The sequence below is a fragment of the Solanum pennellii genome, chromosome 2, assembly GCF_001406875.1.
Source record: "Solanum pennellii chromosome 2, SPENNV200".
Classification (NCBI taxonomy): Eukaryota; Viridiplantae; Streptophyta; class Magnoliopsida; order Solanales; family Solanaceae; genus Solanum; species Solanum pennellii.
Genome location: NC_028638.1, coordinates 44,681,503 through 44,696,686, shown reverse-complemented (window position 1 = coordinate 44,696,686; position 15,184 = coordinate 44,681,503). Strand labels below are relative to the sequence as shown.

Sequence of the window (15,184 nt, the reverse complement as noted above, 5' to 3'; positions counted from 1 at the left end):
TCTTCATCTCAATCTTTGATTAGGAACTGACAGAGTTGGATTTGGTGGCCTGCAGCTTCAGTTTTGCTGTCGTGAACAGTAGCTGCGAAATTGGTGATTTTGCTCCTTTAATTCTCTAGATTTGGTGCAATCTTATTTTGTTGTTGCTCGTTGTTTGGCACTTGTTTTGTGGCCAATTTTGGAGAACAATATTGTAACTCTTGGTGATTATAGTGGAGCTTTTGGTCCCGTGGTTTTTTACTCTTCACATCGAAGGGTTTTCCACGTAAATCTTGGTGTCTTGTGTGATTTGTTTATTATTGCCTTGTTATATTTGTTTGGTTGAATTATTTGCTGCCTTACTATCATATTGCTTGTGGTTGTTTGTCTTCTCTTGGTTCAAAGCGAAAAGGGAAAGTATAGACTTGGGTATTCTTCCGCTGTTATCCTGTCAGGCATTTTTGTTAGTGCCTTGTCTTTCCCAACATTACGATAATGTTCGAGTGTTTAATTAGATATTTTTTATCGAAAAATTACATATCTTAATATTATTATGAGAATCCACACAAATTCTTATAAGCACAAGTACTGCTTTTCTTTTTTTGAGAATTTTGACGGAGATAATTGAAACAAAGAATATGAAGTTTTGATTGATTAGATGAATGAACTGTGGCGTGTCCTTTGTGTATATCTCTAATTTTATTATTATTTTGATCTATTATTGAAAAAACCTCTTGATGTGTGGCACTAGTAATATTATAAATATTTTCCTTCCTTTATTTACCACTTATTAATCATTTATGAATTAAAATCTCTTGAACCTATTCATGTAGAATCTAAGCAAAGTTTTATTTTATAAATTTGAATTTTTATTTGTTTATAAGAATGTCACAAACTATTTGATCTATAAAAATATGATATATATCTATGTTAAAGTTTGATAACTGAGTACTTATTTGTTTAATTTGATCCATTTTAATCCATAAAAATATAATTATGTAAAAGTTACATTGATTTGAGTTAAAAATATAATTCAAATTAATCCATATTGATTCATTCACTTACACAATATATGTACTTCAAATATGTGACAGGTAAAATTTTGAGGTGTTCACAAGTCCATTAAAATTTCTTTAAAATTAATGTCAATTTTAAGTGTCTATCTAATTTGTATTCAAAAATCAACCTAAATTTTTATTATGGTCTACAGAAATAACTTTATCTAAATAAGTTCATACATACTCTTCAAAAATCAAATTGTTGGTCGTGAGTCATACTTGTACCAATAAGATGTGTTTAGCGTTAAAAAATTGAAGGATTAATATACTCTGATGTGAAAATATTAATATTGCTATCTGTTTAATAATAGTTGTCCACTATCGACTTGACACATCCCTTAAGAAATAATAAATAATAAGGATAATGTTACTATTTTTTCCTTTGACTTTATTACAGTTAATGGATGAAGAGAGTAGACCCACCAATTTAATTGAAGTATTAAAATGGTGGGGAATTTCAATTTTCATGTTTTAGTTTTGGTTGTTGGTTGACCCCAATTATCCTCGACTTAGTAATAATTAGATTACCAAGGACCTCACCTAATTGATTAATTACTACTAAATATTGACGTGGGAAAATTAGAACAAGCTAACGAGAGAGTAAAATGCAATTTTATTATATGCAAAGCAATTTTAAAATTAAGATCAAATGAGATTTCTGGCTACACCATCTATAGCCTATACTGATGAGATTGGAAGATTTGGTTCCCTATACTTGAACCTCTTGTATGTGTACATAATCTTGTTATAGTAAATATATTAAGTAGATATATATAAAATATACAACGATATTAAAATTAAGTTAATTATATGTGCTAAGCTAGAGCACAAAGTACTTCTAGAGTACGTACACATAATACACAAGAACAAACATACACAAATATATCACAACTAGAGCAAAGGCCTTAACGAATTACACACAATTACCATATCGAAATCCACAAGCACATGTAGTGTTTTTTTTTTTTCGTGGTGTCCAAGCCAGCTTGTACACACCTTGACTAACGTAGGATAAGTGACGGAAGTATTTCCTTAACAAGCATAACACTAGGGCAAGTTTTTCCCCTGCCACCATTAACATTATTATTACCCATTCTTCTTCTACTACCAATTGATCTTGAAGTAGCAGTACTTGTACTGCTACAAGCAATTTCTCCTCCACCAGCAACAACACCACCGGTTGGCGTCGTCGGCCTCGGCTTTTCGAAGCAATTATTAGTAGAACCAAACACGGCCATTGACATCATTGGGATCGACCCAACTGCCAAGCCAAACATGAACGATGCCCCCGAACCTTGAAGCATCGTTTAATTCATTTATTTATTTATTTATTGATTAGAGAAACTAGGCTATATGAAAAATCTAATTAATAGCCTAGTACTGATAGATATGGAAAATCAAATTCTTAACTTAGAGTTTATATAGAAGTTTTAGCTTGCGTGATAATTAATTAAAGTATTTGTTGTAAGGCTGAGATCATATGTCATGTGTATACTTCTTAGTTTTTTTTAATGTACTTTTCAATGACATAATTAAGTTAGAGATTTCTCTAAAACTTTTGAGTATTTCAAAGTTATAGTTCAACATGAATGAAAGGGCGGATAATGTTGTCTCTTCGTTTTAATTTATTTATCTTACTTTTCTTTTAAGCTTACTTTTTTTTAAATGTATCTTTTTTTTATTTTTTTAAAAATTATTTAATTTTAACTTTTTATATGACATATTTAAGATAACAAAACTAAATGCTTTTTTGTACGTTTTATATTTTAAAAGTTTATGTCAAATCAAAATCAAATATACTAATTACAAAATGAGGTAGACAGAGTATTTACTTTGATTATTTGTGTTGTATCATCATGTCGTGCATTTGTTCATCCTCTTACGCTACATTTATTTATTTTTTTCTTTGTCTTAGGCTATACTGAATCTTCCACATTTCATTTGCGTATAAACCAAGAGAACACTACACAAATTAAAAACAATTTGATTAAGCCAGGCATGACTTAAATATAATTTTGACATGAGAACAAATGGGATTACAGGTACGTAGAGCAATATCATTTAATTTGGTTTTGGCCCATAGTCTCACAATGTGGATTAATCAGTATCATTTATTTGAACATTAATCGTATTATTGTGACAAGTTGTAAGCCATTTATTTACACTATTATTTGTGTCAAGCTATACTATTTGATGTTAATAGTAAGTGATAAAAGAATAAGCATGTATAAATTTATTAAGTGATAGAAATATAAGTTTAATCAACTCTTTTTAGAAAACCAAAAGACGGGATTAGAGTTATACAATTCAAATACTACAAACTTATTCTCTCTTTCATAATCAGATCTTACAATAAACATTTCAAGATGATAATGAGTTATGAAAATAACAAAGATAAAACAACATGGCCCATTAGCTCAGTTGGTTAGAGCGTCGTGCTAATAACGCGAAGGTCGCAGGTTCGAGACCTGCATGGGCCAAACTTTTTTATAATTTTTTTTTTTTTTAAGTTTTCATAGCAGCTATTTTAACCCTTGTGGGAGGGATCCATGGCTAATATTCCGGAGAAATTCTGCGAATCGACCTTTTTGCTCTTCTTTTGCCGATGAAAATGCACATTAGAACTCTTAGTACCCAACTCTTACTTGTACTGTTTCTTCTACTTGTTTTATCAAAAGGGTTTGTTGTGGGAGATCTAGTTCGAAACCCATTGGGTAGTAGCAGAAGGAGAAACTCCAATCGGGTAACCGAATGTGGCAATTTCGGGTCAAAATCTGATTGCTCACAGAACCAAAATTGTCGATGGTGCAGAAGTGTTGTTCTTGATGACGCTTGTTTCTTCAAATCTGAAGCTGCTAGATTACCCTCTCAGATCTTCACTTGTAATCTTCTTAGATTGAGATAAAAGTTACCTTTTTTCCAATTATGTTGTTTTTTATCCCTTGAATTTTGAGTTTTTGGGTGAAGTTCATTTGAGCTGTGTTATGAGTATGTTTTCTGTTTTTAGGCTTACCATTATGCTTTTGAAGAAGTAAAAAGATATGCTTTTGTAGATATTGTGTTTGAAAAATGAAGAACTGAGTGGTGCTTTCTGATATACTAGAGAGACCAGTTGATTTGCTGTAATGTGCTTGTTAATTTTGGATGTTATATTGATTTTCTGCTATTAATTTCTCAATGCTTGGTTCTGCTTGTGCGAAAAAATGATTCACTGCTTTACTGTTCTGTTTATGAGTAGTTGTTGCTGACTTGCTGTCAACCAAATTTAGTATAGTCTGAGCTGCTTCTTAAGCTTTCTGTTTTTTTCAGCTTTGCATTACATGGTTTTCCACATGATTTGAGATTTAGCTATTTGGCTGCGGTGAAAGGAAGGATTTTGCTTTTTGGGGAGATATAGGTATGGAATGAAAGGTGATGTAAGTTGGCAAAATTGAGCTATTCTTTGTAGGTGGAAAGGGGGTAGGGCGATCATGTATGAGATGTTTTCTGAATACTTTGGAACTCAATTGTCGTCCCCACTTAAACTATCTTAAGAATCCCTTAACCTTGAGTAATATGTTAGAAATGATTAACTTACTTTTCTAGTGAAACAGATATTATTGAATTGGTGCAAATAAGTAGATTGGCGAGATGTTATTACATGATTGTCATAGTATCGGAAGGGGCTGAGAGAATAGGAGGCAGTGCTGCTGGGGTGAAATACATTTTATCTTGTGTTTGTTTCTCTCAGAAAACATGTCCACATTGAGCTGTGTATGATCTCCAAACTAAGGTTTTTAAGGAGATAGATAATTATTAGGTAGGTAAAATTTATTTCAAGAGCTTGGAGATGCTCTTCGCAGCTAGTAATAATTCATCCTGTAGCTCTGTGCCATCTGCTTCTATGCTTCTATTTATAACTTAAGACCATAATTCCTGATAGAAAGAGGGTTCCCTTCTATTTATCAGTTAATTATTTTTTTGTTGCTTGAATCCTTCTGAGCGATTCACCAGAAGTTGTGTATCCTTCTAGCAACTTCACTATGAATCACCTAATGAAGAAGCTGACAGGATAAAGTGTAAGGCCTTTTCTTGTTAAAAGAAAACACTGTTTTTCTTCTGTATTTCACATTCTAAAACTGTGTGAGAGTTTTATCTGAAGATTGTACAAGTTGTATATTTCTGGTGTATGCAGCAGCTCTTTTGATTTCTGGAGTCTTCCGTAAAACTGAAAACATACACCGAATTGTTAAGATTAGCAATTGTTGCATTGAAAAGGGTAAAAGTAGGAGTTTATTCAAGCTAGAGCTATGTAGTAGTGTTAATGAGACCATGGTTGAATAGAGTATTAAGTGACCAGCTCACGCTTATAACACGTAAATCTTGATGATAATCTTATCCTTCTTTTGGGAAGGTTTCAGATGAAACTGTTTCATCTTTTTGATCCATCTACACTGGCTGTTAGCCTGCAGAACAACCGCAGTTGCAAAACTATGTGCAGCTGAAAACCAATTGGCAAGTTGCTTAAGACCAAGTCACAGGAAGAAATTGAACTTTAGAGCAGCTCAATTGTGGGAGATGATAGTTACACTACTCATAACAGTTTTGATCTTTTCTGAATTCCTAATAGAATGTACATGGTAAAGTAAATAATTATGTGTAAACAGAGAGGGGATCTATATCCACTCAACTGAGTGGAAATGTATTAAACTTTGAACTCTTGAATGGACTGCTAGAAGTAGAAAAGCCTAAATTACTATGGCAGCTTTTGCATTCAACATCAAGTGACTGATCTCAATTGGGAGAACAGTAACTTTACTTCAACCTTACTATTCAAGAACTCCAAGAGAACAAACAAGGACAGTTTTTGCACTAAAATTTTCAGAATTGTATACAAGTTTCATATCTCATTTCCAACTGAACACAAAAAGTGTTCGTTACCTATTAAATTAGTCCTCCAGAAAAACAATCAAACAAATGCATAAATAAACTAAGCATAAATAGAGAAAAGAAAAAACTAAATTTCCACTGATGTGTATCCTTCTTCTTCAGCAAGATAAACTTTCACAGCTTCTCTCATATCTTCAACTTCATTACACCCACCAAGGAACTCAATGAGCTTCTTGAGCTCCCCATCAGCAAGATCATTCGTAAATGGCCTAATCGGAATAGCATTTTCCGGCTGAAAAAGGTAAGAATTCGGGTTATCATCAACAATCACCACCTTCTTCATATCTCTCCCCTTGTCAGACAAGTCCTTCACAAACATACCATCAACTTCCTTGCAAGAATCCCGATACAATCTATGCGAAATCAAACCTTTTCTGTCTATTCTATCAAGAACAAGAGAAGCATACTCCTTAAGCCCAGCAGTGAACACAACAACCTCAAACTTCTCACTCAAAAGTTCCAAAAATTCATCCATAAATGGTCTCTTCACCACATAAAACTCTACTCTGTGTCCATCAATCACCGGCCTAACAATGAAATCATACTTTTCCGGAGGTGGGTTTGGATTAGAATGCACTAAAGTCTCATCCAAATCAAGAAAGATCGTCTTTTTCTCAGGTGACACCAATGGGGGAAGCACATTTCCGTCATCAAAAAGAGATCGCCTCAAATTGTTCCCATTTGCAGGCTCATCAAAAACTTTACCAAGAAGCTGATACCCCTGTTTTCTTGGGGTTTTCTTCGGAGTAGCAACACGAGTGAATTTCGTAAAAAGTTTAATGAGACGGCGGTGACAAGTATACAAGGATTTATTAATGGAAGCAACAACTACAGAAGCTGGGTTTTTAGCAGGGGATTTCTTCCTGCTACGACGGAGATGGCCCGGGAGATTTCTCCGGTTCTTGATGGACTTTGTTGGAGTTCTCTTGATGATTTTAGACACCATTTGTCTTCTTTCTTTGGAGAAATATGGAACAAGAAAGATAATTGGAGCTGTGTTCAAGTTGGTGGTTTTCTTGATTTCTGTCAACTTGTAGGAGTTGATGAGATTTGAAATTAGGATCGGAGGCAACGGTCGAATTTTTTGTTTGGCTCGGAACGAAGCTAATGGGATTTTATTTGGTAAGTTAACGTTGGCAAAATATTTAAGGAGTGGACTAGACAGCTGGCAGTAGTATACTTTTTGGTTCAAAAATTTATAGCGGGACTTGTCCCATTCCTAACAATTTTGATTCATATCTTAGGGATTTTGAAATTTAAATTCTAAAATTTATTAGCAGATCTCTTAGAGTATGTTTTTGGACATACGTTATAAAGTTACGATCATTTTTAACATATGATTTGGGATCATAAATTGAAATCATAATATCAAAATTTCAAATACTTCAAAGAAAAAAAATATGATTTTGAGATTATGAATCATAATTTCAAGTTTATTCAAGTGTAAAACTTCATTAATACGTTTATATTTTGTAAATAAAAAAAAACTACGCACTTCTATAATTGATTAGAGCATCGTTATAAACTTATGTGTTAGATGGAAGTTTGTGATCGTACATATTTGCTTATAAGAAAAAAGACGATGATATGTCTTAAAGATATTCTAATATCTTGTGTATAAAATAGTATTTGCTCATTTGTAAAGATTGTATAAGAACTGTTTCGAAGTTTTTACAACTCATGGAGTTTCATGTTTATGAAGAAAAAAAAAAGATACAATTCAAAAGAATTCAAATTATACATCTAAACTGAACAACTTCAAATCAATCTAATTTCAAGTCATAATTTCATGTCGTATGTTCGATTCCGCACAATCTTTTGTTGCCTATAATATTACTTTTTGCAAGCACATATTTTTGGAACAAGTGCCAAGAATTCAGCAAAATTTGCTTGCTTACCAAGGTTTGTATATTTGATACACTGGGCCGATGCTTGGATTATCCATTTAGCAATCAACTTGGACTCTGTACATTGGGCTCGGGTTGGTCTCCTAACCCAAACTCAGATCATTTGATAATTCAAATCAAACACATGTTAGCGTGAAATTTCATTCTTACAAAAATAATAATTGAAGTTTGAACAATATTGCATAATAGTTCAAACTTAAGAACACAATTTCATGAACGTAAGTTGTAATACATGTATTTAGTTAAGTCACCAATTCGTAACGAAATTAACTACGTCAACTAGGGAAGAACGTGATGGTAAAATTGCACACAATGTGTTCCTGATATTCGAACTAAAAAAACCGAATTCACCAGTCTAGTCCTTATCTTTTACAAGTTTGTCAATTAGTATGCCTTTATTATCTTATAAGAATTGATAAGGTAAAATTTAAATCACACCCATAAGTAGAATAAAAAATAAATTCAGAACTCTCTTTAATTGTTTTTTCTTCTCATTATAAATTAGCACATGAATATTTAAACGGAAGTTAGCTCCACCAAATAAGATAATTTATTTCCTATACTTCTTATACATTGTTTTCATTATTTGGCTATTATTTACTCCCTCCGTTCCATTTTACGTGACAATATTTAATCAGGCATAGAGTTTGAGAAATAATGAAGACTTTGAAATCTTTATCAAATTGTCGTTCAAAAAATATTCACATTTTTCTCTGTCCTCGTAAATGTATTGGAGTACTATCTTCAAGATTAAGTGAGACCAACAAGGATAAAAAAGAAATTACAGTTTTAAATACTTATCATATAAGGAAATATGACATTTTTTTCGAGACTGATCAAAAAGAAAATAGTGTCACTTAAAATGGGACAGAGAGTACGTATTAATCTTGTTATACATTGTCGTTCATGTCTTCTCATTAATTAATTGGAGGGTGGAATTTTATTTTTTAGCATCTATTGTTGATTGGATCTCTAATTTTCTTCATTCCTTCCCATGACAATAACTAGAATGAAAAAAAGGGGAACAATACCAAAAATATATGAAACAGAAAGATCAATATCAAATTGAAAACGAAGCAGTACGTAGTTGAAGTTACTAGACCTTTTACTTGGTCCAATTCTAGAGGTAAACAAGAAGAGGAAGATATATACAAGTAAGGATTACACTATATATATTCAACTAGAAAGGACGCATTAATTTGCTTGTGATGTGAAGTTAGAAAAAAGTGGAAGGGTGGTCACGAAAGTCATTACTTATTGCCTAATAAAAGATAAAACCATCCATGAATCATGGCATATATTATTATGAGCACAATACCTTATCCTTTTAATTTCTTTTGCTTTTTGGGCTTGTTTTACCACAACATGCATGTAGCTACTTGTCCTAATCCATTCACATGCAGGATAAGGTATTGTGGTCATACATATGGAGATCCCATAGATTAATGATGTCCATGTCATATGAAATCAGAAAGAAAGTACTGAAAATATCTTTGAATTTGACGTAAATTACTAGTTTTGTTTTAGAATTATTGACAATTTTAAAAAACATTTCTTTAATTGACTAAGTAAACTTAGATACACTCCGGCACGATCTGCCACATAACGTATAGCAAGTGGTCTTAAACTCTTATAGGAGCATGAAACTTTTAAAACACTCCTAAACTTGGCGAGAAATTAGGGATTGTATTTCACACATTTTGCAAAATCGGGAAATATTAAGTTCAGTTAGTCAAATAAAGAATTGTTTTTAAAACTGTCAATTGTTCAGGAACGAAACTAACCATTCACATTGAGTTTAGATACTTCTCTCTTCAAATTAAAAAGGAACAAGTTTAATAACTATCATGCTATATGTTTAGAATTTAATCAAACGCATCACATAAATTGAGATGAATGAAGTAAAACATATATTACGTATGCCTCTCGATTTTTTTTTTTTTTGTGGACTTTCAAGGTTTTTTTTTTTTTTTTTCAATGCTCTCAAAAAAAATCTCACGTCTACATGACTTAGCACTGTGGATACCATATATAGTACATGTTTGTCTCTTTGTGCTAATGGTGTATATATATTTCTTAATTTTGACTTATAGATCCTACAAAATTATCTTCAACTAACGGCATTGGAAAGAGAAAGTTGAAATATTAAGTGTGCATGCATGTGTTAGTTAATATAAATAATCTTTTTGACTTACAAGTCGTAAAGAGCGGTTAGTTGGGGACTATATTAAGGAGGTGAATAATGGGAAGTGAGATTAATTATGTAGGCAATGGGCCTTGACATTATATTAATTTTATTTTTTTCTTGCATGAGTGCACTAATCCTGCCAAGTTTTGTGGGTTGCTTTGAAATTTTTATATGATCATTTAATTAGCTTTGTCAAATAGTAACCCTCCATCTATTCAAGGAACAAATAATGTTTTTCTAAATTTGTCAAATATTGTACTTAGGAAAACTACTTGTCCTAACTACTTGCTACTCATTTTAGGTGGAGTAATATTAATTTGTGGAAACAAAGTAATTTTATGTTGTTTTAGGTACTTCAAAAAATGTACATGATCTCTATATTCGTGATTTTATAATGATCGTACGAAAAAATAGGATATTTTTCATTTGGAAAAAGATGAAATACTATTTATTCTCCCTCGATTCATATTATTATTTTGTAGTAGTGAGAAATTTTGGGGTGTGCATGTAGCCTTAATAACACTATGTGATATGTGTCAATAATGCATTTATCATTCAATATCTTAATAATTGAAAAATGGACTTATTATAACATGAAATTAGAATCGCGATTTAAGTATACATGATATATTAATGTCGAGGGCGTTGAGATAAGTTATGAACCATGATTATCAAATCAAAATATTGAAATGTTGTATGATACTATTTTGTTTCTTTTTTACTTTCTTAATTAGCTCCATTTTACTCCTAGTTTTGTCTCTTGATTAAAACAAAGGAAAAAGGATAAATATACCCCTGAACTATCGTAAATGGTATGCAAATACCCTTCGTCATACTTTAGGGACATTGCACCCATGCGGTCCAAAAACTAAAACATATATGCCCTTCAATCTAACAGAAGACTAAATAGGGATACATGATTAGAATCATAACGACACATGGGTTGCTAGCCAGCTGCTAGTCCACTCCTTGTCTTTTTAATGTCTATAACTTTATATATTTCATATTGCTAGAACATCAAAGTTGACCTCTAAATGCTGTTTAATTTGAACAATGATTAAAATAATAAATGAAAAACGTATTTTATTATAATATCATATCATTGGTGTATAATCTTTATTGAACTTTAATAATGATTTGAAATGACTAATTAATGCTAAGGATTAAATAAAAAGCTAAGAGAAATTGTCTTTCTTCTGAAATATTTTTTGACACAAAAAATTTATTTTTAAAATGGTGAATCAGTGATAAAAGTATATTTTATCATACATATTACTTTTATGTATAGCAAAGATGTAACATGGTTGACTTTAATGACTTTAGCAACTATATATATATATATAGTCATTATATTGATTATTTATTAGTAGTGGGCACTAAAACTTTGAATCTTTCTTTTTCTAGAGGAATAAATTTTATGTCGACTAATTATGGATGACATGATAATTGATAACTTTGGCATGCAAAAATATTATTTGACTTCCGGTATCTCTTTACATTTTACGAGAAAATTGCTTATATATATGTAAAAATAATATATTTTAATTTTTAATAAGCATAGGTATAATAGGTAAATATCAATTTGGCATATAAATAAATACTCTACTAAAAATAATAGTTCTTCTATATCCTAACTAACCAACTTAGGAATTGATTATATCGATATTACATACTCCCTCCGTCAGGTATTGTTTGTCATGATTTCTATTTTTAGAGTCAAACTATAAAAACTTTAACTAACATTTTAAGAAGTATTTTTTTTATCATATTAGTATATGCAAAAAAATTGCAATTTATAGTACTTTTCATATAGTTTTAAAATATCTAAATTTTTTTGTTTAAAATATCGAATTAATGTGATCTAATTTAACTTTAAAAATTAGTCAAATTGACTTTTGAAAAGCGCTACATGACAAATAATTTCGGACGAAGGAAAGAGTAAAATTTTACGTACATCACTAATAAAATAACTTTGTCCATTTTTTTTCTAAGTCAACGGTCTCTCTTTCAATGATTCAAATTTGTGTGTAGACGAGGAAAGTTATGTTGCAATAAATAAAAGTAAGTTATATTTGATGGTTATACCTACACTAAGAAAAGATTGGTGTATGATATCATGATCATATATATATATTATGAATACAAAAATATATAGTATTTGAGTAGTAGGTCACAATTCATGGAAAAAATTGAATATAAAATTGTATGATTGGATAAGTAAACTTCAAATATAGCCAACTAATGAAACGTCAACATGATAGGTAACAAAAATTAGCAAGGAAGGTATCAAGTTCGTTAACTTGATTTTAAAGTAACTGAATAAGCAGTTGATCAGCTATATATCTCCCACCATCAAATTATTTAATTAAAAACTTTAGTTTATTTCAATAATTTATATAACGTCTCTACTGATCCATGCATGATTGGACGGTGAGTATAATATAAAGGGGTATTTTATAAAATTATTGCGTTTTAATTTAAATAATTCCCTTCATCTTTTCCGACATGATTTGAAGCTTATGAGTTTATAAAATTAAATATGTCCAATTTAAATTCATTAAATTTTAAATTAACAATTTGACATATATTTTTAATGAAATACAAGTTTAAGGAGTTTATATCTTCCCCCAATTGCTGAGCCAGAACTCAAAAGTTTATGTCAAATGGTTCAAAATAAGATATTAGCTTTTTATTTATTTATATTATTATAATATCTAATAAGAATTTGAACTTATAATCCAAGCCAACATTGATCCTTTTTTCCATTACCTTTTTAATAAAAATTAAGTCCAGCAATTTATATATGAAGTTAAGTTATATATATTGACGGTATAAAAAAAATATTTTTTGTCCTAATTTTTTTTATGAATTGAAATCCTTTTCTCTTATCTATTAGTTCTGCCAGCCTGCTTCGATCATTGGTCAATCCTCTTCTTTTGTGGAGTAGTTATTATTGGTATAATATATTTCGAGTGTTTAAAATTTATTTATTTTCTTTTGATTTGATAAATATGTTTTGCAAAAGAAAAATAAATTCGTGTCATAAATTAATAATATGTAAATCTTATAATATTAAACATGTCATGTAAATGGTATTGAAAAATGAAAAATGAGAAAAGGTATTGAAAATAAAATTATAAAATAAGAATTAACATAAATAGCAATTTACACATGTGCTTAACTAAAGATAGCAATATATCATATGCATAATATTTGAGTAATCTATCTATATCTAATATGTATATAACTATCTAATATCTATAGTTAGCTAATAGAGGCTAGCTATGACAGAATAAGATAGGAAGATATTTTGTTATTAGTTAAATATTTTAGCAAAACCAAATTTCATACCAAAAAAGAGTAGTAGTATATATATTCAGCAAAATATCTTCAGATAATTTAAGAAAATTTAACATTTGGTGAATATACCTCTCTTATTGTGTTATTCATAGAATGCCAAATGATCTTGGAATATACTACGTACTATATGACATGGATTTAATTGCAGTTTTTTTTTTAATGTGGCTCTTTTGTTTGTATACATACATGTGTTTACAACAAATTTTATAATGAGAAAGTAAATTGCGATCACAATAAAATAAGTAGAAATATAACTTCATTGATCAAGATTGATTGTGAGTACAATTCTGTTGATCTCATGATTATAATCTTCTAGGATTTGAGGCCGTTAGTGGCGTAGTTCTCGAAGTAGGATGATTTAGATTTGACCTCTCTATATGAATAATCCATCAATTTGCGGAGTAGAGATCTTGATCGCTTTATGGAATTTCAGAGATATCTTTTAAGAGAATTTAGTACCCTTTATATAGGCATAAACTAGGGTTTAAGGTTGAGTAGCCTCCATGAATCCTAATTTGAGTTGAACACAATTTGTAGAGTCTCAACTCGAATCGTACGCATCTTGTAGAGTCACACAAAATTTCAGTGTCTACAAATGTCCCCTGCTTCAAGATTTGTCGGAGTGTAGACTTGATGAAACTCAAGACGAGGCTTGAAGTACTCATTTTTCCACCTTTGCAGCTTCAGATTTTCAGATTTGATTTATGAGAGAAGAGATGAATGGCAGATTTAGTCCCACTGGGCGTTCTAAAGTGACAAAGAATAAATTGCGAACACAATAAAATAAGTAGAAACATAACTTTATCGATCAAGATAGATTGCGAGTGGAATTCTGTTGATCCCTTGATTCTACTCTCCTAGGACTTGATTCATGATTTACTCTCCTAGGATTTATCCATGATTCGAGGGCCGTTAGTGGTGTAGTTCTCGAAGTAGGATGATTTAGATTTGACCTCTCTATATGAATAATCCATCAATTTGCAAAGTATTCAAGATCTTGATCTCTTTATGGAATTTCTGAAATACCTTTCAAGAGAATTTAGTATCCTTTATATAGGCATAAACTAGGGTTTAAGGTTGAGTAGCCTCTAAGAATCCTAATTTGAGTTGAACACAATTTGTAGAGTCTCAACTCGAATTGAACGCATCTTGTAGAGTCACACAAAATTTCAATGTATACAAATGCCCCATGGTTCAAGATTTGTCGGAGTGTAGACTTGATGAAACACAAGACGAGCTTGAAGTACTCATTCTTCCACCTTTGCAGCTTCAGATTTTCAGATTTGATTTATGAGATAAGAGATGAAGGGCAGATTTGGTCCCACTGGGCGTGCCAATTTGTTTGCAACAAATTTAAAGTGACAAAAATAAATTGTGATCACAATAAAATAAGTAGAAACATAACTTTATTGATCAAGATAGATTGCGAGTGTAATTCTGTTGATCCCTTGAATCTACTCTCCTAGGATTTATTCATGATCTACTCTCCTAGAATTTATCCTGAGGACCGTTAGTGGCGTAGTTGTCGAACTAGGATGATTTAGATTTGATCTCTCTATATGAATAATACATCAATTTGCGGAGTATTCAAGATTTTTATCTCTTTATGGAATTTCTGAGATATCTTTTAAGAGAATTTAGTACCATTTATATAGGCATAAACTAGGGTTTAAAGTTAAGTAGCCTCCATGAATTCTAATTTGAGGTGAACAAAATTTGTAGAGACTCAACTCAAATTGAACGTATCTTGTAGAGTTAAAAAA

The 15,184-nt window shown here is 30.9% G+C and overlaps 1 protein-coding gene and 1 non-coding gene across 2 annotated transcripts; one reads left to right on the top strand and one right to left on the bottom strand.

Moving 5' to 3' along the window:
* Positions 1–3,443: 3,443 nt before the first annotated feature.
* Positions 3,444–3,517, top strand: TRNAI-AAU. The gene has a single exon. It is a non-coding gene; the product is annotated as a tRNA-Ile (tRNA).
* Positions 3,518–5,757: 2,240 nt separating this feature from the next.
* Positions 5,758–7,085, bottom strand: LOC107009432 (probable C-terminal domain small phosphatase). Its single transcript, XM_015208769.2, has one exon. It carries the CDS (start codon positions 6,910–6,912, stop codon positions 6,034–6,036), a length of 879 nt encoding a protein of 292 aa, XP_015064255.1. The 5' UTR covers positions 6,913–7,085; the 3' UTR covers positions 5,758–6,033.
* Between the last annotated feature and the right edge of the window lie 8,099 nt (positions 7,086–15,184).